The sequence below is a fragment of the Pomacea canaliculata genome, linkage group LG3 (assembly GCF_003073045.1).
Source record: "Pomacea canaliculata isolate SZHN2017 linkage group LG3, ASM307304v1, whole genome shotgun sequence".
In the NCBI taxonomy this organism is placed as follows: domain Eukaryota; kingdom Metazoa; phylum Mollusca; class Gastropoda; order Architaenioglossa; family Ampullariidae; genus Pomacea; species Pomacea canaliculata.
The window spans coordinates 41,279,229-41,302,522 of record NC_037592.1 but is presented as its reverse complement, the minus strand read 5'-3'; the positions used below and the strand labels follow the sequence as shown (position 1 = coordinate 41,302,522).

General features: G+C 45.3%; 1 protein-coding gene across 1 annotated transcript; it reads right to left on the bottom strand.

Annotated features, from left to right (window-relative positions):
* Window positions 1–34: 34 nt before the first annotated feature.
* Window positions 35–7,024, bottom strand: LOC112559689 (protocadherin beta-16-like). Its single transcript, XM_025231023.1, has 5 exons — window positions 5,858–7,024; window positions 5,599–5,715; window positions 4,710–5,429; window positions 3,832–4,032; window positions 35–3,497 (listed from the first exon to the last, which is right to left on the bottom strand). Exons 1-5 carry the CDS (start codon window positions 6,881–6,883, stop codon window positions 3,042–3,044), a joined length of 2,520 nt encoding a protein of 839 aa, XP_025086808.1. The 5' UTR covers window positions 6,884–7,024; the 3' UTR covers window positions 35–3,041.
* Window positions 7,025–23,294: the final 16,270 nt, after the last annotated feature.

Genomic DNA, 23,294 nt, shown 5'->3' with positions numbered 1-23,294 from the left:
TGTGCCCTCCGCTGTCTCACCATTCCAGGCTAGGTGCTATGCGACAACACGGGCTGTTTACCAACGCGCCAGCGCATGTGTATGTTGCATGTGAGCGCGAGTACTTTATGATTGCACGGACACAAGTTGTACTGCACAAAAGGAAAAGAAACCTGTGCCAGTCATTTTACCGTCAATTCCAAAAAAAGGGGCAGAACTCCAACCTCGTTCACAGCTGAGTACAGGATGTCAGAGAGTCACTTCCCTTTGAACTTGTCGTCACGTGTCATTTTTTCAGAGCTGATGTTTTAACCTTTTTCCGCCTCCAGTCTACATATCATTTCACTTGAAAGCCTGTATCTGTGGGTGGAATTAATATTGACCCAGAAACCGCACACAGAGTGACTGAGGACAGCAAATTATTCTGAAGTATCTCATTTTTCTAGTGTGTATGTGCTCACGTCCGTCCGGTGGTGTGTGCGGTCAAGACTACCACTCAGAGACGTGGGGAGGGCTAGTGTGAGACTTGAACTGCGTGGTTGTCACTGGAACATTCGTGCGGTCACCAAGGAACTTTGACATTTACAGGACTTATCAGGTTTTCAAGCGTTTTAATCAAAGGTAGACAATAAAAAGCGTTAAAAATGCAAAAACAAGCCACATCGAGAATTTATAATACAAAACATCAAAGTCAGAAAAAGAGTTTATAATAAAACCTTTTCTACGAGCTAGCTATTCAGCAGCGCAGCAGTGAAGGGCTGCAAATAAAGTGAGAAACATTGGACGAAGAATATGAAAGTTGGGACAAACTGAGCAATCTTGTGTCTGGTTGTTTGTGGTAGAAATTATTAAAAAAATCTTTCAAAAGGACCAATAACACGTATGCTTAATATACATATGCAAGCTAGGTACCAAAATATGCACGAATAATACAAATCACGTATGAATAACATTTGATAAATAATTTTAAAAATATTTGAATAATAACTAGGACAGATTTCCCGGTGGTTTTTTCACTGTGTGAATATTTTCCTGTGGACAGAAAAGAAGATTGTATTGCAGTCTTGTGTCGTCTAGCGCCAGGGTTGTTGGATATTATTGTGTTTTTAATGATTTGGGTTGATACAATTTATATAGCTTCCAGCAAAGATTGAAATAAAGTATAAATCGTTAGTCGTGTCTGGTATTTTTAAAAATCTTTCTGTAAATATGGGACCTTCCTGTGGATTTGTACGATGACAACTTGAAGGTTTGTGTGCGACACATCATGGATACAGTGGTCTTACACAGATGTCTGTGACTGTTACACCTACTGTTGTTAGAGCCAGGTTCTGTGATGCTAGGTAACATGGCATGTGCTGTGTTGCTAGGTAACGCCTGTCGTAGATACTCGCTTCGTAAAACATCGGGTTTCCCCGTTACTTTGACCTCAGTCACGTGATATACTGCCAGGTGACCAAGACAGAGTGACAGAGTGCCTTGTTTGTTTGTTTGCACACACTAATTACTCTTAATGAATGTCAGTGTTGATCGAAATAATAGAAAGTTCTCGGCAGCCAGTTTGGTTTCTGGACATCCTGAGATACAAATTGAACTAGTTTTCAAATAGAACCATTTAAATAGCGAGTATACTAATACTACTTTTCAGGGGCAAGTCAAATATACAGAGAAGATACAATAAAGTATTTCACATAAATGTATCTTCTGTAACATAAAGAAAATTCATCAGCTGTATGGACATAAATAAAGTTCTATAAAATTTACAAAGTTTTCAGCAATAAGAACACACTCAAAATTATGTAAGATACTATTAGCAGTCTGAACATGCAGATACAATATAGCACTGTCAGCAGTATACATATACAAAAGTTCTTTAGAACAACTTGAGAAAGCAAAAAGCTTCTACACACCTATTGCCAGCAGTTTTAACAGAAAGCAGAGAATTCTATAAATACTTGTCATATATTAAAACCAAGAAAATTCTATACATCACTGCCAGCAGTACGGATGTGCATACAGCTGTGTAGAACTTATTTCCTAATACTGTATGGTGTCTTTGGCACAGAATGAGGTATCATACCATGAGGTTAGTAAACAGTAATATCATCGTTTGTTTGAACACAAAAACTCAGAACACACTGACGGACAAAAGAACTCGGGCATAAAGTAAATTAATTTAGTCAAAACAGAAATCGGCCACCCCTCTAAAATAACAACCATAAATAAACAAAAACACAACAGAAGACAACAAAAAAAGTGTAAAAAAAACCCACAACAAAAGAAAACAAACCCCACACCCCAAGTGTATCGCCGTAGAGTAGCGGACGCCACACCAGTTCATTGAACCCTTGGCAAAAATTAGTAAAAGTAATGGGCACCCATTGTTAATTAATCTATGGCGATTTTACACTCGAGAAAGCGCAGGAAAGAGTAAGTCGACTTTGTCTAATACTTCTCTGTATATTCTATTATATTATCGTAAGCTTACTGCCCACCTCATCGCTATTGAATGTAGCCCTCCCGGACTTGCAGAGAACACGATGTTAAGAAAAGCTGAGTTGGTTCTCACTTTGAGAGATTTAGTCAATCGTGTACTGAATGAACTCTTTGATGCCCCATGGGTAACTTTCCCGGGTGTAGTGGCAATGCAGCTTGAGATTTACCCTCGACATAAAGGATTTATAACCGACCCACCGTTGAAATGAAAATTTAGCTACCGGATAACAGCTTCTGTATTTTACATCATTAAGCTCACCTTTCAATAATTAATTCAGTAAAAGGCACTGCAAACTTCAAATCATTTACAGGACCATAAATATCTAAAATATCAAATTAATATTCGGTTAATTTAAAAACTGGTCAAGGCGTGAAGGCCACTTTGCTCTAACAATGGGAACAGTTGCCATAATTTATTCTAGGCACTGACAGCAGATAATAAAAAGCACTCAGGTGCGAAATGTGGACGTCTCCTATGAACAATTACAAAAGCTAATTATTAAATTGCAGCCATTGTAATTTGAAATCACTTTCCGTTGTAGAGAAGCTGAGCTCTGAGACCAACTTCAGACATAAATATCATGCACCACGTAGCCAGTTTCCTGCACTCGGCCATACACACTACCCGTGTCTTCAAACGTCAGGCTGTATGAACCGGAAGTTGTGGTGCAGTTATCTTCCGGTACATCGCTGACGTTAGAATCGCACGAGGTGACGCTAGTGGGCCGGAAGACCAAGATGTCACTTCCGGGCTTGAGATACAGGTTGGGCAAAGAGGAGGAAGAGTGTTTGGAGGAAGCTTGGCTGGTGTTGGAGCCTGGCCTGCAGAAGGAGTGGATGCCCAGCTTGGGGCGCAGGGGGATCTTGGTGGGGGTGGGGTTAGCTCCGGACCCTTCTGACGCCGAGTGGACGATGGTTCCATCCTCATCTGTGCCCATACCGCTGTCTCCATGGCCGCGAGAACTGAGACTATGAAAGTCTTCTGGACGGCCAGGTACATGGATCTCCCGCCATTCGTAAGCCTGGGATTAGGGTGGAGAACGAAATGAGAACAAGTACACGAGCGCTTTTCTAACAACTGTCAATCAAAATTGACTAGAGAATGAAAACTAGCAACGGTTGACCTTAATTTCTTGGCACGGTTGGCTTTGGATATTTCAACAGCTTAAGTCTTATTTGATCAATGTATTTCATTTTGTCAAATAGCTAATTATTTTTTAAATCAACGCACTTCATTTTCTATGAAAAGTTAATGCTTTATTTTATCACTTAAGCTCTTTGACTTTGGCAAATTGTTTACCCGGGGACAACAGTGTCTTAATGAGACACAACTAGTCACCAGAAACACTGGAGTACCTTACTAGGGGTGTCTGGGGTAGAGACGAGCTGAGACTTGAACGTGCTGATGTGTACATAAGCCTGTTGGAGTCTAAGGGAGGTCACCCGGTTAAGCGTCTGGTCATCGCCGGCATCATTATCGTCCTTGAGGATGAAGTCTAGGGACTCGCTCTTCCAGCAGTAGTCGTGGTCAGGGGCTGACAGAGGTGACGACCGCGGCTGTGAGAAGATGAGTGCAAAATGAGTGAAACAATCCCCAGGACAATGTGTGTGTGGATGATGTGATGTAAAATGTTTGTGTTTTTCTTACAAATTGGTTCTGTACGTAAGACGGACTTAACCTAGAGCAAATAATCCAAATGAAAACTAGCGGCAGCTTCTGCCAATCAATAGAATTATTCACCTGCATCAAAGATATAAAAACATCGTCATTAGTAGAGCATTAGTTGGCTGTAAGAACATGATCCCTGACACGAGCTTGGCATTAGGTGCAGGGTCAATCGGTGAAGAAAACAAGCCAGCCGAGGGATGAATACAATCAAGATGACTGTGCTCGTTCAGGTGAATGCAAGATAAAATTGCCGTCTAGGGAAAATCGGTTTAATATTAATATTTATTCATTACTCACAAGAAATGGAAATAACTTTTGATAATATCAGCTTCACACACGAGAAGTAGATTGTCGCCTGTGGTCGGAATGTTTTCTAAACGGACACACACACGCGCGCACATACACATATACACTCTCTATCTCCTCCAAAACACACAAAGAACGAAATAGTAGCCGTCTGCCATCTCATGAAGAAAGTGTATATTATATTATTGATAATGAGCACTACCTTCCCTGTCTCTAATCTGTCTTCTCAAAACAAACTCATTCACGCTCACTCACTCACCTTTCCCGCGCTGCCGCCGACCTCAGGCTTGGGAGAGCTGGTGCCGCTAGAGGGCGTGGTGAAGAGGCTTCCGGTGCTGTGTCTGTCCATGTACAGGTTGGGGCCGGGGGGATCTCTTGCTCTGCTCCTCTCCTTCGCCTTGCTGAGGCTCTGCAGCGTCCGGCACTTCTCACGTCGTCGCATGACGATGACGAAAACGGCGATGATGGCGGTGAGGACGACAGCGACGCAGATGACGCTGATGACGATGGCGGTGTTGCGGTCGCTGGACTCAAGAGGCTGCGCGTGCGGACTACGTCGGACAACTACGTGCAACGTAGCGGTGCTGACACGCGGGACGTCACCGCTGTCAGTCGCTTGCAGCACGAGGGAGTACACACCCACCTGCTCGTCCGTCACCGCCATGACAGCTCTGACGTCACCTGTCAATGGATCCACAGTGAACGGGGTGGTCAGATTCTTCGTTGACATGGAGTAGGACACCACACCATTGGCGCCCTCGTCAGCATCAGTGGCAATCACACGAAAGAGTAGGCTCCCCTTAGCGAGGGGCACGTCCAGCACCACCGTGCTGTTTCCGGGGCCCGGGAAGATAAACACGGGATCGTTATCGTTGTCGTCCAACAGTTCCACCGTCACCAGTGTCCGGCTGCTGAGCCTTGGAATACCTTCGTCCGAGGCGATGACGTCGAACACGTACAGACCCGTGGACTCACGGTCCTAGAAGACCCTTTGTAACCAAACTGCCGTTCGGGTGGAGGTGGAAGGAAGAGCTAACGTACTGCTGCAGAGTGCTGAAGGTAAAGGACACGCGACCTCCAGTGCCAAGGTCAGGGTCAGTGGCGGTAAAGAGTGCTACAACCGTACCTTCTGGAACGTTCTCCCTCACCTGGAACCTGTAGCTTATGTCAGCGAACTCTGGCGCCTCGTCGTTGAGGTCGTCGACGAAGACGCTAACGGTGGCCGTGGAAGACAGCTGGGGCGACCCCCGGTCCATGGCCAGAACCTGGATGATGTACAGGTCTTTCGTCTCTCTGTCCAGAGGCCGGGCCGCGACAATAGCCCCCGTGCTCTCCACAACGTGAAAAGCAGCGTCGGCCTCGTTTACGATTCTGTAGGTGACCTGCGCGTTGACCCCTATATCTTTATCGGTGGCCTGTGAGAGTGTAGACCACGTCCCCCACACGGTTGCCCTCGGGAAAGGAGAGAGATACGCGGGGCTCTGAAAACGACGGCGCGTTGTCGTTGACGTCTGAGACATCGATGATGAAGGTAAGAGTGCCGTTGAGGGGAGGGGTGCCGTAGTCCTGACAGAACACCGTCACCCTGTAGGTGGGGGTATCCTCCCGGTCCAGCTCCTTGGCCACGTTGACCATAAGGTCATTGTCCCCCAGCTTGCGCAGATCAAAGAAGGCACTTTGACTGAAGCAGGATACCTGTCCGTTGCTGCCGGAGTCAGGGTCGTCGATCGAGACATGCGCAACGGGGGTGTGCATCTTAGCGTTCTCGGGGATGGTGGGGTTCAGCAAGGACACGGTCATACTGGGAGGGTTGTTGGCATTGTCGATAACCTGAACCTCGACTATGACCTGTGCGTCTTTAGAAGGAGTTCCGTTGTCTGAAGCCTCGACGATGAGTGAGTAGAGTCCACTGGTGGGCCTCTGTCGCAGGGACACCTCACCGCTGGTTGCATTCACTGCGAACATGGCGGCAACTCCGCTGTCCTGGTGTCCACTCAGTCGGTACCTGATCTCCGCATTGGACCCTTCGTCGCTGTCCCTGGCCGACAGTGTCACAAGGGCGGAGCCTGGCAAGGCGTTTTCGCCGATGTTGATGCGGTAGGAGGGTCGTGCGAACTCCGGGGGATTGTCATTCACATCCAACACCTTCACCTGCACGGTCATCTCGGCTGTCCGGCGGGGGATTCCCGCGTCTGTCGCAATCAGCTTTAAGACATGCAAGGGCGTGGTTTCCCGGTCTAACGGCTGGTTGACCACGAGCACAACATCGGAAGTCCTGTCCAGTCGCTGAGTGAAGACAATGCCGAAAGCGCCATCTGCTGGCTCAATGGCGTACCCTTGCACAGAGTTGTTCGTTCCTGTATCGTCGTCCACGGCGCCCTCTAGCGAGTACAGCGCCCCTACGCTGACCGACTCCGGAATGTTGATGGTCATCGATGACTTGTTAAAGTGGGGAGCATTGTCGTTGACGTCTTGTACGAAGATCTTGACGATGATGTTCTTGAAATAAGTTCCAGACACGGCGCCCACCTTGAAGCTGAGCTCGCAGACGAGGCTGAAGGGGCACAGAGCCTCCCTGTCCAGTCTGCGGACAGTGAAAAGGTCGGCGGTGTCAGATGGTTGATGGTGAAGAGGTTGCCATGGGAACTAGAGCTGGAGCCGGCAAGAATGCTGTACTGCATGTTCTGAAAAAGTGTTTCAGGGAGCAGAGCCTGGAGGTTCACATCTCGAGCGACGTTTCCGACGAAAGTGTTGGGCTGTTGCTCCTCGGACAGGTTGTAGGAAATGTCTTCACCGGAAGTGAACGGGAGAAAGATGAAGGTCATAATGAGTAATGCCGACGACCGAGAGTGAATAATGCTGAGAAATTTTGAAATTCATTGTGTGAGAAAGTGCCAGACATCATTGTACAGCAGTGAAAGATGTTTCAGCTTCAAATGTCATCACACACCTGTAAAAGACAAAAATCTGATGTTAGGGAGGGAAACACTCACGGCGTTAGTGCAGCCTTAGTGGGGAAACAGAAAGTACAATCTAGTGAGGGAAACAGAATGTGATAGTAAACCTTGGTAAGGGTAACATACAGCTAAGCCCTTAACATTCTTTCTTCCTCCTATTCTCTTTCCCCTCCTTCCTTCCTGTCTGCTCATTCACTAAGGTCCTGTTAGTGTTTGCCTCCCTTGATTATTTCCCAGTGACTCTACGCTCGCACGCAGGTGTGACAGTGTGAAAGGTGAAGTCCAATGCAAACAAGGAGGGAAACCTAAGAGAAGCGAGCGGCTGTAATGAAACGACTGTCGGGTGAGAACAAAGAAGAGGTCCAGGTGTGAGCGGTCACACTCACAGAAACACTGACAGTCTTAGTCTTGACTCGCAGGTGTGGAAGCCTTCGTGTTGCCTTGCTATCCTTCATGCCGACTTCTGACAGTCTTAGTTCCCAACTGTCTTGGTAAAGATAGTGTGGACAAGAGCTCGGGCCTGTCTGTCTGTCTGTGTGAATGCGAGTGCTACGCTCGTCTGCATGCACGTGTTTGTTTCTGATCCGACCCACCGAATGAGAACATGAAGGTCTGACTACCACACACCATTGACCAGCAATACCTGAGCAGTTGGTTGATCAGTCTAATAATGTTTGATGGTATGAGCAGTCGGGTGGTTACTGAGATGTTTTATTCCAGTTTGTGTCCCGGATGTCCAATGGTGAGCAACACAGCATCACGGACTTCCTGCCCAAAGGTGTGTTTACAATTGCCGCTATTTCCAATCAAGTCCATCTCGCCTTGTATCAGGCCTGGAGGCCATGAGGACAGCTATGTTGTAGGGCCGATGACACTTTAATGCAGGTCCTGCTACTACGGCCATAGAGGGCGCTGCAGTGAACGTAGCTCAGTGAGTGGTTTGCAGCAGCATTCCTGCCACTGTGGTACTTCACACCCGATGATGTCAAGATAACGGGGTGGGGCCCTGACACCTCATTTTAAACAAAGCCACTAAATGTCTGTTTAAATAATGTAAATACATCGTCACACTTCACTGCATTTTGTGGTGTGCCCTGGGACAGGGAGATACAGCAGTCACTTGCCTCCCAGCTATTGTATCTATTAAGTCTATATATGTTTTAATGAAATAAAGGGCAAGCTACTTATTTTAGCCACTTAAATGTATGTTATGTCTAAAGAGTCTTTTTAAAGGTATTTCAACTCTTGTATAGATTTTCTTTTAACTGGAGACGGAGATATTTCTCCAACTATTTTATTAAGTGTATAGACTTTTTTTAAAGGATTACGTACGACTGTTATATCTACTGTCTTTATTAAAGTAGAATAAAACAGTTTTATTTTGTCTTTACAATCCGGTTAAATTGCATGCACATATAGAAACACACTGCTTCAGTTTCAGTTGCAGAAGCGACACTACTACCCGAGTCAGCTACCCGGTGTACGGATACAAAGGTCAGGCAGGTCAGGGTGCCAGTAGACACCAAGGCCTCAAAGTCTTCCCGTGGGAAGCCGGCTGTTGGTTGACACGTAAACAAACACACACGCGCGCACGTCTGGAGAACTCAGCGCCGTGAGAACGTGAACACGAACACGTGACAGCACCCTGCTCGCCATGCGGCTCCCACTTCAACTTTCATCGGGAAAAATAAACTAATATCTAGAATTATATCCATTTATTGACAACTATTATAACTACATTTATAGCTTTCATATCTGAATACCTGTAAACGGAAAGATGAAAACAACATCACTTAGCGCGTGCGTGTATGTGTATGTGTATGTGTATATAAATAATATTTCTAATATAACACTATATTATAGTGCTGTGAGACAGAGAACTAGAATTGTTCCATCCCATTCTGACACTTGTCAAACGTTACTCCAATGTCTCGTCACCAGCACAAATGTCACATTCATAAGTTAAGCACAGAGCATATTAACAAACTCAAAACAACCCCCTCCTAGTACTAAGGTTAACATTACACCCACCCGCTACCCCCACACAACCTCTAGTTATACTAAGTACACGTCACCCGCCTTTACCCTCTCAGGTGACGTTCGCGAGGCTGTGACGCCACGTCTTCTGTGAGACTGGCTTTGTCTGTCTGCAAGCTCGCCCTCGCCGACCAATCGATTATCTGTGTCTGTCCATCTTTCCTCTCTGTCTCCTGCTCTTCCCTCCCACCCTAGCTACAACGGTTCCCTCCCCCCTCCCCACGATTGTTTTCCTTGAAGAGATCCTCATTCTCGAGGCCCCCACTGCCCCGGTGAGCTGGTGGTAACTGTCGCTATTCCTGCTTTGCAAACACGTCCACATGCACATCAAACCCTCCACAAGCGTCTTCAGGACAGTAGTAGTCGTTTTTTTTTTTTTTAAACTGAGGACAACTTTTGTTGTCCTTGCCGCCCTCTTTGTCTGACCGCATTTTTATCTCTCCCCGCCATCCCACCCTCCTCAGCTCCGAGGTCGATCGCACAAAGGTTCACGGAAAAGATGGACAGATTTGGAAAAAGACCGAGGAAATAGTAACAATTTATCAACAACAATAATAATAGCAAGAACAAAGACAATATTGGCCCTGATGAAGGCCGGAAAGACAAACTGACTAATGAACGCCGGACTGACCAGTAAACGAGAGGTTTGACCTGTAAAGTCTCATTTACAAGACTTGTGTAAGTCTTTCTCATGCTCTCACGGGCGACAGTCGTGTTTACGATCATACACATGTTATTCAGCATTGTTTACTTTCACTAATCAGTTTTATTCAGTGTTGTTCATACTACGTGCAAAGTAACCCTGCATGTCCGACAGCAAGACTAACAAAAGTCAATTCGTTTTGTTCCTTCTTCCTTCTGATTTTTGCCTTTCGTTGCATTTTCTCTGAGTTTGCTGAGCCAACAGTAATTGAAATAGTAATTAAACAGCTTCTGTGTGCGGGCTGGTCACGCCTGACTGAACAGCAAAGTCAACTCAGTTAAGAATGCTGTGGCAGTTACAGAGTCTGGCAAAGAATGTGTGACAAAGGTTACTTACTGTCAGATGGCACTGTCACAGCCAGGCACCGGCCGAGGGCGCCAGACGCTGACTGGGGACAAAAAGTAGCTGTGCGGTGATTTCTGTCCTCCTCATGAGTCACTCCAGCCTTTTGTCTCTCCAACAATGACCCGCTGCATCTTTGATGACACGTCTTGGACTCGGTGAGACTTGCACGTGACCCGCACTCGCAGGACTCCCCCCTCCCCACACACACACATCCCCTCCATCATCTGCCTTCTCTCCCTCCTCACACCAACCTCGCTCTGTAGTCCACAAAAGTCATCTCCACTTTCCAACGTACCCAGCTGTGTTTTCAGAGAAAGTTTTCCCACTGCCCCTTGCGCGACTGTGAGCGACTGAAAGAAGGAAGTAAAGCGGCGCAGGGGGGACACCTGGCTGGAGGAGGGGTTAAGGGACAAGTATTCTGACAAACAATACAAACCAAACATAGAAAATACAAAAGGTATCAGGGAACAAACTAATGATGGAGAGTGGATCAATGTGCAGAGGAAGACGAGCGGGGGGACCAGTCATCTGACTATAATCACAACTAGTGACAAGTTGATTGATGTCAGGAGTGATGCTCGTGGAGCAAATGTATTTCTTGTGCTCGTTTATTGGGCAGATTATTATTAATTTAGAAGACAATGTTTTCACTGTAAATGTTACAAACCATACATCGTAACCATGGAAACAAAATTGTGTGTCTATTGTAAACAGCATTAAGCAGCAATAGCTCAACATAAAACTTCTGAATTATTACAAACTGTATTTTTCTTAGACAAACACACACATGAATGTACACACAAATAATAGGCGAAGAGAAAGAGGGTGAAGGCGAAGGGATGAAGAAGGGGTTTGTTGATGGCTTGAGGGACAAACACGACCCATGAAGACACGACAGCTGCTGTGTGGCTGGCGGCCAGAATGCCACGTTCGTATCCGCCTTCCCGCGCCTCGACCCTCGTGTTGACTTTGCTGCAGCTCTCAGTCGCCTTCTCGTGGATTTGTTTCAAACCGCGTGCAAGTCACCTGCACTTACTTCCCTAGGGGACACTCACACTTTCTCACGATGTGGCGCTCGTTGCAGCCCTCAACATCGCAAACACACAATGCAGGTGGCAGCACGTGTGAGTCCATGACTCAGGTGAGTCGGTTTGGCCATGGAGATATGATATAGGAAATAAATAAATAGGGTGGGAATAAACGATTTTAACGTCTCCTTTCATTTAAAATGTAACACCTGAAGCTGGAACCCTGCTTTGGACATCCATGTTATTACAATTTAAAATTAAAAGTTAAAAAAGTCTGTGTTCGTGCAGTGTTGGTAGCCAGTGGATTCAACTTTAGAGTAGAAAAGGTCGTAGGTTCCAGAACCGCCTATGTCCGAGACTTGAACTCAACCCCCTCCCTCTATTCTCCCCAGCCTCGCTTTACCTTCAAGACGCTTGGCACGTGATTGATCATGGAGGATAAAAGAGCGGCGGATGGAATGACGGGTCTCCGTCTGAAACATTCTCTAGACACGGTGAACCACTGACTGCTCCTACGATCACCGTGAGGCCGTATACATCACCATTAAGGTGGTATTTTGCATAAAGATACAAAGGTCGCTCGGTGTGCTAAATGATGGCCGTAACAACACGTCACTAATATCAACATCATCCAACGCATGCGAACGAACAAGCTTACCAACACACGCATGAACATGGAAACGCTGGTACAGGTGCGCAAAGAATAAAACTAAATTACACGCATCGTGGTGGATGGTGGTGGTGATTTTTTTTTACAAGGTTTTGATTAGACTGTTAGTAGTATATTCTGGTTCCTACGACACCCACCCATATAACAACCACGAGAAAACAGCCACACTGCTACTCTACAACTGCTGACACAAATACTTGAAGATAATTAGATAGCTAAACTGAGCATCAACGGAACGAGTGGGCAGAAACTCCAGACCCGTCTCGCGCGTGCTGTCATTAGAAACATTGCCCTTGACACGGAGGGGCGGCTACTCCACGTGTCAGTCCCGCTCCCTTCCGGTGAGACTTCCAACCTCGTGACTTCTACATGGAGAATATCGCCGACACTGATCTCCGTGTCCTGCTGATGGGCTGGCGACATCTCGCTCAGCATCTTGGTCCTGCCACGCCCACCGCAATTATTGTGTCAGCACGTGGCGACAGGACAGCTTGACAAGTACCGCGGACATGACAGTTCTCACAGAGGCAAGGAGGCACCCGAGGACCTGGGGGACAACGAGTGGTCTTCCCTGTGTTTAGGTAGACCTGACAAAACCTTGAATATTTACACAAAAGCCACAATAAACGGAAATAGAGGGCGTTGTGATCGAGGAACTATTTCTGGTGACAAGCAGATAAACACAGCTACTCTCTGTGACACCATATACTCGGTCTTTGTTGACATAAACAAGGGAGGTGTCACCGCCAACTTCCCTTAGTCGAGGCCCAGCTGTCGAGAACGGATGTGTACAACCACCCAGCTACTCACGAACAAGGTACCCGATATGGTTCTGTCAGATGAAAGCCTGGACTCACTGAACTCACTGAGTGGACAGTAATAACACGAAATGGACTAAACATCGAGCTCTATACTGTTTTCGATGAAATATCTTCTAGACCTATCTCTTCCCAAACATTCTTTCCTTCAGCCACCCTTTCATTTTCCTCAATTTTCTTATCTTTTTATTCTTTGGCCTCCATCGCACCTCTCTCTCCCTCTCTTTCTCCATTTTCTCGCTCGTTTGTCGTGAACCGCTTTTTCCCCTCGTTTCCTGTCTCGCTCGTCAGTCTGCAGTTCTTAATGAAGCGACGACGCGACAAGAGATGGCGATGCAATCTATCAACGTGGCGCAGTCGTCCATCCAGTAAAAAATGTGTCCCAGGACGCGGACATGTTGGGGATGATGGGAAGAGTTAGCAACAGAGGGAGTATGGAGAGTTTGCATGGTAACCATTGGAAAAAAAGAGAAAAGAAAGAAGGATGAAAGAATTACTTTTTTTAAGATTACATATCTTGCATGCTGTGTGTCTTATTTGAAAAAAAATCGTTCTTTCTGTCTTTTCTATAGAATTGTTGGTAATCCATTGCCACTCTATACTTCCATATTTTATAAAAAGAGATTGTGATGATGCGATGTTGCAGACAATGGCGCTCTTCACCGGAAGACTGACTACAGATGAAGTGTATACAAAACATCACGAGACACAAAGACAAACTCTGTCCGCACAATGGCAGGACAATGATTAGTCTGTCTGTCCTGTGTGCTGCACTCATTTGCAGTCACTATAATGGAATGTTGAGATGTTTTATTCTCCTTCACCTGTCAGCAAACACCCGCTGAGGTCCTTGTGTAACTACAGGATTACAAAAGTCTTTGTGAAGATGCCGCGAGCCTCTGAAAGGATTCACAGCAGTCTTGTTGGAGCTTGCATAAAGGTAAGAAACCTAATTCGCATGGATGTTGTGCCGATGGAAAAAAATAATAATAATAATAAGAAGAGAAGAAGAAGAAAGGATTTTTATAGCGCCATATGCCAACCCTATGAGCAAGCTCATGGCGATTTATAAATGAAACTAATTATAACAACAACAATAACATTCGAGATATGGAGAAATTGAAGAAACCAACCAAGATGGCAGGACAGAAAAGGGGAAACGCTGGCCACACATGTTGCTGTCGAAGATTTAGAGTTGAGATATGCAATTTTTGTCATCATAGAAAGGCTAACCTGAGTGCAAATGTTTTCCTTAAATGATTGGATTTAGCTAATTCCAAGATGCTAACAATGTTCAGTGAACATAAAAAAAAAACTGTTCAACAACTAGTGTTTACTAGTTGGCAGTGACCATCGTCAGCATCATCGTGTAACATTGCTGTAGCTATCAGAGCAGCGTGCATGCCAGTGATCCTCCTCCTCCTCATTATCATCATCATCATCAGCAGCAAGTCTTTGTTAACATAAAACAGTCACTAATTTACCGGAGAATGCCATCAGTGAAGGAAACTCACCTGTCTTCAGGACAGATAACCGCAGCTTGTGTCCAGCGCGCTGAGTGACCGGTGTTGCTGATGGAAGTAAACCTTGTCCCCCTCACTGGAGTAAATTTAAGAAACTGAAGTTGAAAGTTTCGGGAAGCGGACAGCGGAGTCGGAGGGAACGAGCAATCAGAAATTCAGACAGATTTAGAGAAGACGAAGACGAAGCAAGGGGGGAGGGCTGGTGTGAATCTCCCGTGATCCTTTGCGAGGGAAACAAGTGTAGTATGTTTTAGCACAAGGTCTATAGAAACAAGGAGCTGGGCGCCCACAGCGGGTCGACGGAGGGTCGAGACTGTCCCAGGGTTCGGGGCGAAACTATATTTGCCGCGCGATCGTTAGTGCGCTGATCGGCCGACAGGCATGCACGAGCGACTGTCGGACACCCGCGTGCAAACTGCTCAAATCCTCCACACAGTTTATAGAGCAGGTGGAGGGACTGTCAGCCCGCAGGTATTGCTTGGTGCTGATACAAACACAACTGTTTTGATGCCACATCACACTTCGTCGTCACTGGTTGCTACAGAGGGAGGAGTAGCAACAGTACCAACAGCAGGACCGACCCCTGTCCTCCCTGTCCACTGTTTGGTCTCTTGTCACCGTGTGTCTTGAGTGGACTACAGTGGGATCTTCCTCCCTCTCTCTTTCTTTGTGTGTGTGTTCGTTAAGGTCTAACAGAGTTGTTATTCTTTTCTTCTGGTTATTTACTTTCATCTCCTCCCATGCAGTGTGTCCATTGTTATGATATTAATATTTTTTATTTTTTAATATTTTCCTCAATCAATCTACATATTCCAATAATTGGTTGTTACCTACGTTGACCAATTTTCTCATACAAAATAGTTACAGCTTAATTAATAATATTAATATACTTATTCTTTATCACGTTGTTTGTGTCTTATCTTATCAATACGTTTGTTGCAATTATTTAAGAGATATTTATGAATGATTCTTATGTCCAGTTAGTATGCTATACAATACATATTTTTTAATGTTTGCTGTTTAATGGAAAGTTTTTTCTACATTTTTTTTAAAGAAATAGCACAAGAAAGTTGATTTAGCAGACCATTTTAATTAAATTAATTAGCAGTCAGCTTGACCGTCAGCAGATTTACCTAACATCCGATTTCCCATCCATCTTCTTTTTATTGTTCCTTGTTTTCTTTCGAACCAACCAACCAGCCGACCAGCCACCAGACTTCCACTGAAGCCTCGCGTGTGGATGTGTAAAAAACGTGTTCACGAAGCAAGGGAGACAATCGATTTCACTCCACAAAACAGCAGTTAGCGTTCTTGTAACGAAGGGCAGCTTCGCATGAAGGGGCGACACAATTAATTAAAAGGCTATGTTCTAATGATTATAATGCTTCATATTGACCCTTGTTCATCTCGTTGCTAATCATCATCAATATTTGCCATTATATAAAGTCTGATGTAAACTAAAGCACTGACAGCATCTTGCCGATTGATCAACACAACAACAACAACAACAACAACAACAACAACAACAACAACAAGGATCAATAACGACACCACCCAGGACTAAGGCAGATGAACCATTGAAAGTTTGAATGATGTCTTCTTAAAAATGAAATTATAAACAATCTGATAAGAAGATTTTACTGAGAGCAATAGACGGTATCTCATGCCGCAGAGACGAGTCTTATGCAGATGGATTTCCACGAGGTGTTGTGTTGTTGTTTTTGTTGTTGTTGTTAACAATTCGTCCCCATTCATTGCGCTAATTATGAAAAAAATCAGCTGTTAGTATCTTTGCAGTGATTGTCACAAAAATCTGATGAAATATGTCTGCAATACAATTATAAAAATGGTTACAAGTAAATAATTTTAAAGCCAGTTATGGATGTGGCTAATATTGTGTCTACATCCCCCCTCATCACTCCCACCATTCCTTTTTCTAATCAACTTTGGCCTATTCTCTCCCTTGTTCTTTAAATTTCTCCTTTGTATCGATCCAACCGCCGTAATCTTCTCCCTTCCCTCGTATTGGTTACACCGAGGTCTGTCCTATTGCTTGCCTCGCTGTCAGTCTGTCTTTCTGTCCGTCTGTGTGTCTGTCTGTATGCACGCCTGTCTGTTTGCCAGACACCTGGATGGGCAAAAATTATTTATCATGTGTGAAATCTCGCGCATAATTCTGCCTTCCACGTTTTCCTAACTCCCAAGGCAGACTGAAGTTTGAGGTGTTAGGAAAGAGAGAAAGAAGAGGCTGAGTGAGGGAAGGACGGACACGGCATGGCTGGTCCAGTGGCCGGACATTGCTGTAAGAGTTGCTGCGCCTTTGCAGCAGAAGCCTCATCCGCGAGTCTACCTGACGCCGCCAAGCATCATGTTGTCGAAGCCGTTATGACCTACCTCATTTTGACCCACCCCATTATGACCCACCCCTAAGAACAAGCCTCCATTAGCACAGGGAGTAAAACAAGCAAAGAGATCGTTTCCATCTCCATGGCCACCGGTAACTAAACAACATGCTTCATAATTGAAAAGGCAGAAAGATCAATTGCTTTAGACAGGGGCAGAGAGGAAAAAAAGCTAATTCATCACAGCCGTGCTTGGAGGAGCTGGTCTTCTCCCGAGTACTATGACTGGTACGTCAAGTTGCAGGCCTCGGTATCTTCGGAGCTGCTACCAACTGATATGACTAGTGGCAGGTCCGAGAAGCTTTGTAGCGAGAGACTCAGGTAGCTATTGACCTCTGATCTCTGAAGAACACTCTGATCCCTCAAAGCAAAGGAGACACCTGGTGGTAATGAGACTGATGACTAAGATGTCATCAACACTTGTAAAGTCTATAGGTGAGAGGTATTTAGAAGAAAGTATGTCAATGTACAATTTCATTGTCAGGTAACTGTGAGAGAACCTAGTGACGTCACAGTGGTGTGCAGTGAACTGTAGGCGGTTTAACGTGTCTAGGCGGACGGCATGTGGAGGTGGAGTCTCTCTCCTTCCGTCATCCATGATTTCCAACCTTATAAATCATTCACCTGCCACCCCTTTTAATTATGAAGCAGAAGTAAGGTTAACTCGGTTATCTTGGATCTCGTCCTGCTGGAAACCGACTCAAAGCAAGGAACGTGGGTGTGCGAGCCAGCAGCTACGACTATATCATGGCAAGGCAGCCAGCCTGTAAACAGATGCTACATGCAGAGAAAGAACAGCTGTGTGATACGAGATCTGACCCCAGGACAGCCAGTCCTAACTGTACTAGTGACAGGCACTATCCATTGCCCCATCTGATCGTCTTACCATGGACGTGTGTACGTGGACTGCTGTCTGTCTGTCGAGACCAGCGTTTAGTCTCTTGCGAAGTTCTCCGCTGTTAGTCTCGGCGAGCCTAAACAAAGAATGTGACTAAACCGGAAGCTTTGAAGTCTCATGCCTCGTTTTGGTAGTTAACTGGAAAAATCGTCTGCCAGCAGTCCAGTAATACAAGTTCGTGGTCTTACAAAACAACGAGGTCGCCTAACACTGTAGACTTGTTGAGTAAAGAGCCCTACAATGATGGTACGAAATAATCTGCTTCTAACTCCATTCCTCCTGGACTACCGTGGGTGGATGTGTTTCTAAGGGAAGCAAGTGCTTGCCTGACGACCTTCTACAGTAAAGTTGAGGACATGAACCACCAAACCATGTCGACTTCCATCCACATGTAAAAGCGCTTAAAAGGCTACACAATCACTTCTGAGTCACTAAATGCAATGTTTCCGTTATTGTCTTTCCGTTTTCATGCACATCACCCTCCAAAACACATAAGCAGCCGCTTGACTCCCTTGAGCGTGGTGCTACCCAGCCGACAGGATCAAAGAGAAACAAACGATCTGTCTTTGTGATCGATCTGTCTGCTTCTCTGCCGGCCTGTCTTCTTCTGGTATTGTGTAATTTTTATTGTCAGCGACCCTATCACTCATGAACACACACACACATATTCACACACACACACACATTCATACACACTCACACACACACACAAGCTACAGAGGGTTGGTACAAGTGTTTTTGTCTACAGAGACTAATGATTGCACTGAAGGCACACAGTGCCAGACATCATGTTGCCATAGAGCTGAACAGGTTCCTGTTCTGTAATTGATTCTTCGACTTTATATCCTTCATCACGATTTCTACTGTATATAGCACGAGTTTGCTTTACTTAAAGGAACGAGAATAAAACACGTGATCAGCATATTCATCACGTATCGTGAAGACATGGGCCACTAAGGTTTACTGACACAATAAAACTTTGGAAAGACCATGAGATGCTTGAGATGTACTTATATATTCTTGACAAACTGCGGTAACTCTCCTCTCACTCCTGGTTCTGAGACTACCCACACTCCTGTTCTAAGACTACCCACTCCTGAGACTACCCGCATTCCTCCCGCTGCGACACTACCCGCATTGTTCCTCCAGTACCTGCAGCTGACAATGGCATGGGAGCGGATGAGACGAGCAGTTGCAGTTCCGGCAGCGGAGACCTGGCACCGGCACTGAGCGCAGCAGAAGCAGAGACCCGGGGTTCTGTCTCACGACTGGGTGGAGGTAGCGGGGTGTGGAGGGGAAGAGGGATCAGGTCTTAAATGTAAAACAGCGGAGGACGCCGAGCCGGGCGAGCATCCATTATTGATGGCCTTCCTCGCCTGCTGATTAACAAACAATGGGGGCCAGCACTGGCCCTCTTCTGGCAAGACAGCAAGCCTCCCCTCCCCTGCTGTGAGCGCATGCATTTTCATTTTTTTTTCCATTCCATTCCTTCTTCTTTCAAACAGTAAAGTCCCCCTTCCCCTTTCTTTTCCATCTCTCGTTTGCGAAGGCAAGATTTTTTTCATTAGTTTTTATCTTCGGTTCATAAATTAAGGGAGCGATGGTGAGCATATCGACCGTTGGGACAGCAGAAGTCATTACGAAGCGCCACCTGCGATGACGTCAGCAGCGACTGGGATCAGGTGAGGGTCTGGTCAGTGACAGCTTCACGGTCTGTGTGCGTTGTGAGCGTGCACGTACAGATGCGCGGACACGTGTCCTGCTTTCACGGTTAACACACGTATACAGCAGGCAAAGTGATGGACTGAATCATACTCACGTTCTGTCCATCGTAACGCATGAGTGAGTGGAAACAGGGGCCAAGAAGCTACTTCGGTGTCGAGCACTTTTTTTCACCTCGTAGTGAAGTTTGCCTGTCACTACTTTAGGCACGTGACAAGTACTCGACTGTAAACTGTTTCATCAAGTACTTGATGACTGTCACAAAGTCACGATTTTACCACAGTCACTGCTTCTGCTCCGCTGTTCTCGTCTGTCTATTTCTTCCATCTATTTCTTTTCTCACCTTTCGATTGGGTTTTTTCTATTTATAGAAAGAGTTTCTTCACAAAGATGTAGAAATAGCATTTAGTAACAGCTTCTTCCTACCTGACATTCTGTCAACGCCGCTTGCTTGTATTTTTCTTCACGTATTGTTCTCCGACCTCATTTGGCCAAATACGTTCATGTACTCTAGACATATATATACATACACATATCGTATTTCGCCGAAAATAACACCTACAATGATTTTTCAGGATTGTCGCGAAATAAGCCTACCCCAAATATTTACCCTAGTAATGATCGTCAGCCAGACGCACGGATTTCGTTAGTCCTTTGAAGCACATGATAGGCGTGTTGAATTAAAAAGTAATTATATTAATATATAAACTTACATTCATGCTTAAAATAACATATATATATAATTATTTCAGATACCTAAGCGGGAAGTGAAGTCACGAGAAGTTTAGTCCGGAATTCAGGGTTTGGGAAGTCCTGACCAGAGATCATTGAAGTCTGTGGTCATGACGACGCTGAAGAAGATGACATTTTACTGAAAATGTAGATTTTTGTACATGCCATCTAAATAATCACTAATACCTCTTTCGGAGCAAGAATTAAAATGTCTCTGTCGTATTTTCGGGTAAACACGGTGTGTATGTGTGTGTGTATATATACCGCCGACTGTTAGAAACGTTCTGCCATCGAATTTTTTTTTTTTTCAGTTTAGATGCTCATGCGTACAAACCGCCTTTCGCAATCAAAATTACAAAATAAGTAAAAAAAAGACAATAAACTCCCAACTCTCAGAATAACTAACTCTGAACTAACTGCCTACCTCGCCCACCAACTGTCTGGCACCACACGTGTAGCGAGGTGCGCACTGCAGGGACCAACCCTCCCCCTCCCTGTGTCTACGTCCCCCTCCTGCTAAATCAATAGGTGAGAGCAGACTTCAACATCTTCTACCCACTCGCCATCAGCGACCTCCACACCGCGGAGACGAGAAAGAGCTTTGATATCTCACACTTTAAAAAGCTTTTTTATAACTTCTTTGTAGTTTGCGAGAATATTGTTATGGCAACATGAACTCGGCGCTGCTTAAGTGTAATCGATAAATAATATTTGTGACGTGTTCATGTCCCAGGTTAACTCTACCCGGCGATGATGGATTCACGCTTGCACAAACAGACTTTTTTATTTTATCTTCTTCCTAATTCCGCCGAGGCCGAAGGCCGTTGTTTGCACAAATGTGGCAAGATGAGCAATAATTAAGCGACGAGGGAAGTGTTTGCTTCGTTACTAGACGACCTGGCCAAACACTGTCTTGCCGATCAATCGTCAAAGAAGAAGGCACCCCGGGTAAGTATATCTGCCATTTCGACTAGCACTGTTAGCTCTTCTTTTTTCTCTCTTACTCTGTCTCTGATACTCTCTCTCTCTCTTTCTCCATGAGAGGGAAATCAGGAACATTGACTGGATGGAAAAGCTGAGTCACAACTTACTGTGATGCACTGACTAGGGGAAGCTCGATACCCGGATGGTTGCTGGTATGAGACCCCTTCTGATTTACTAAACTGATGCAAAACTGCCCCTGGCAACCCGCAGATAAGGGGATCTGGTTGATCAGGGGAGGTAAGGCGGCGAAAAGCAAGGTCTTAGTCTTCCACACAGTAGACACAGTGAACCACTTACATTCATTGTCTCTATGGTGACAAGCTTGAGGACGGACTTTTCTTTTTATACACACCGCTTCCTCACCATGGCGACAAATATAATCAACGTTAAGTATTCTCTCCCTTTCTTCCTAATCTGTGATAGTCTCCCTTGGATATACTCGCAAGTCACAACACAGAGACAGGGCCTATACATCAATCGGTTCACCTTACCAATTAAACCAGAAAATTAGGTCTAAGGATTGGTGAAACCAGATGAAACAGTCGAATTTGCAAGAGGCTGTAATCACTGGTCCAATGTACATCTCGACATTCTCCCGTCACCTTCATCACGATCCACCTTAAAAATGTCTTAAAAGAAATGCTACGGGTCAAGGTCTTTGATTTATTTATTTTAATCAACATAACAGAAAATTAGTCATCATCATAGAGGAAGGGACTGTGCTTGTGAACGATCGTTGTTCTAAAATTAACCCTTTCATGACAGTAAGGTTTGTACGCGAGTGATGTTAGTTTTGATGACAGTAGAAATGACACATGGATTCCAAAAATCTCTACAGGAAAGCAGTGTTCCACACAGTTCTCGAGGTACAGCGGGAACAAACACATCCTCTGGCAGAAAATCAAATACTCGCCAAACAGCAGCCAGAAGGTCTGCTAACAAAATACTGGCAGGTATGAGGCATCCACGAGCTAGACCATGACATCCACGTGTAGGAGGCGGGAAATGTTCTTCATGTCACGATGCATGGAGATATGAGCACAACATCTACAACATCTACAACATCTACTCTTACCCGCAGAGCCGCCTGTCCTCGCCTCCTCGTTGCCGTCGTCGTTGATGCCAACGTCAGCGTCGTCAGGCACGACGAGGCGGAGACCTTCGCGACACCTACCCGGGCGACGACTATTTACACACACACCCCGTCGATGTAGATTATTAACCCGTGTCCAAAAAGTTGCTTGCAGTAAAAGCGAGATGAAAGGGTCGATGTGTCAGCGTGCATGTTTCCATGGAGAGGGACAGAAGTCGATGAGTGGAGAAGGCGAGTGAGGGTGGTGGGGTCACTTTGTTAGAACACATCTCGGCTTAATGCTTGTTCTTACAAAACAGTAATTGATTGCATCGACCTGGCGTGTTCACACGGGCCAAGTGATGTTCGGTTAGTTATGCTACACTGCCTGAGCAGAATGACACTAATGTTTTCTTCCCCTGCTCCTCCCTTCCCTCCCGCTCCCTCATTCTCTCCCTTGCTTTCCGCCATTCAGCGACAACAATGGCGGCCAAGTCCGTCCTGCCAACCCGAGATCAGTGAAACTACTATTGAAATTATTTGTATTGATGAAGAAAGTGACATTTGCAAAGTTTTCCTCGGGTTCTGCAGAAAAGGTCCTTTGTTCTTTTTTTCTTTTGTTTGATGAGTAGACATTAAACTTACAGCCTTTAGCATCTTTAAATGATGTTAGACTTAGAAATTCTCTGATAGACCCGGCATAGAATTGTATCATCCAGCAGTCGATTTAGTTACTTATTCTCATTACTCGCTCAAAGCAGACTTAATTCTTATACAGTTTACTGGAACTCAGTTTGCATGCGAGCTGTACCCCGGTATTCTTTGTTATTGTACCCTCAGCAACAACAGTACCCGTAATGCCAGTAACACCAGCGGTGATGTCCTCCGCAGATGTAGATAAGCTGGATAGTTTTTAATTCTTTGCTTAACTCGTTAATATTAATATAATTTAT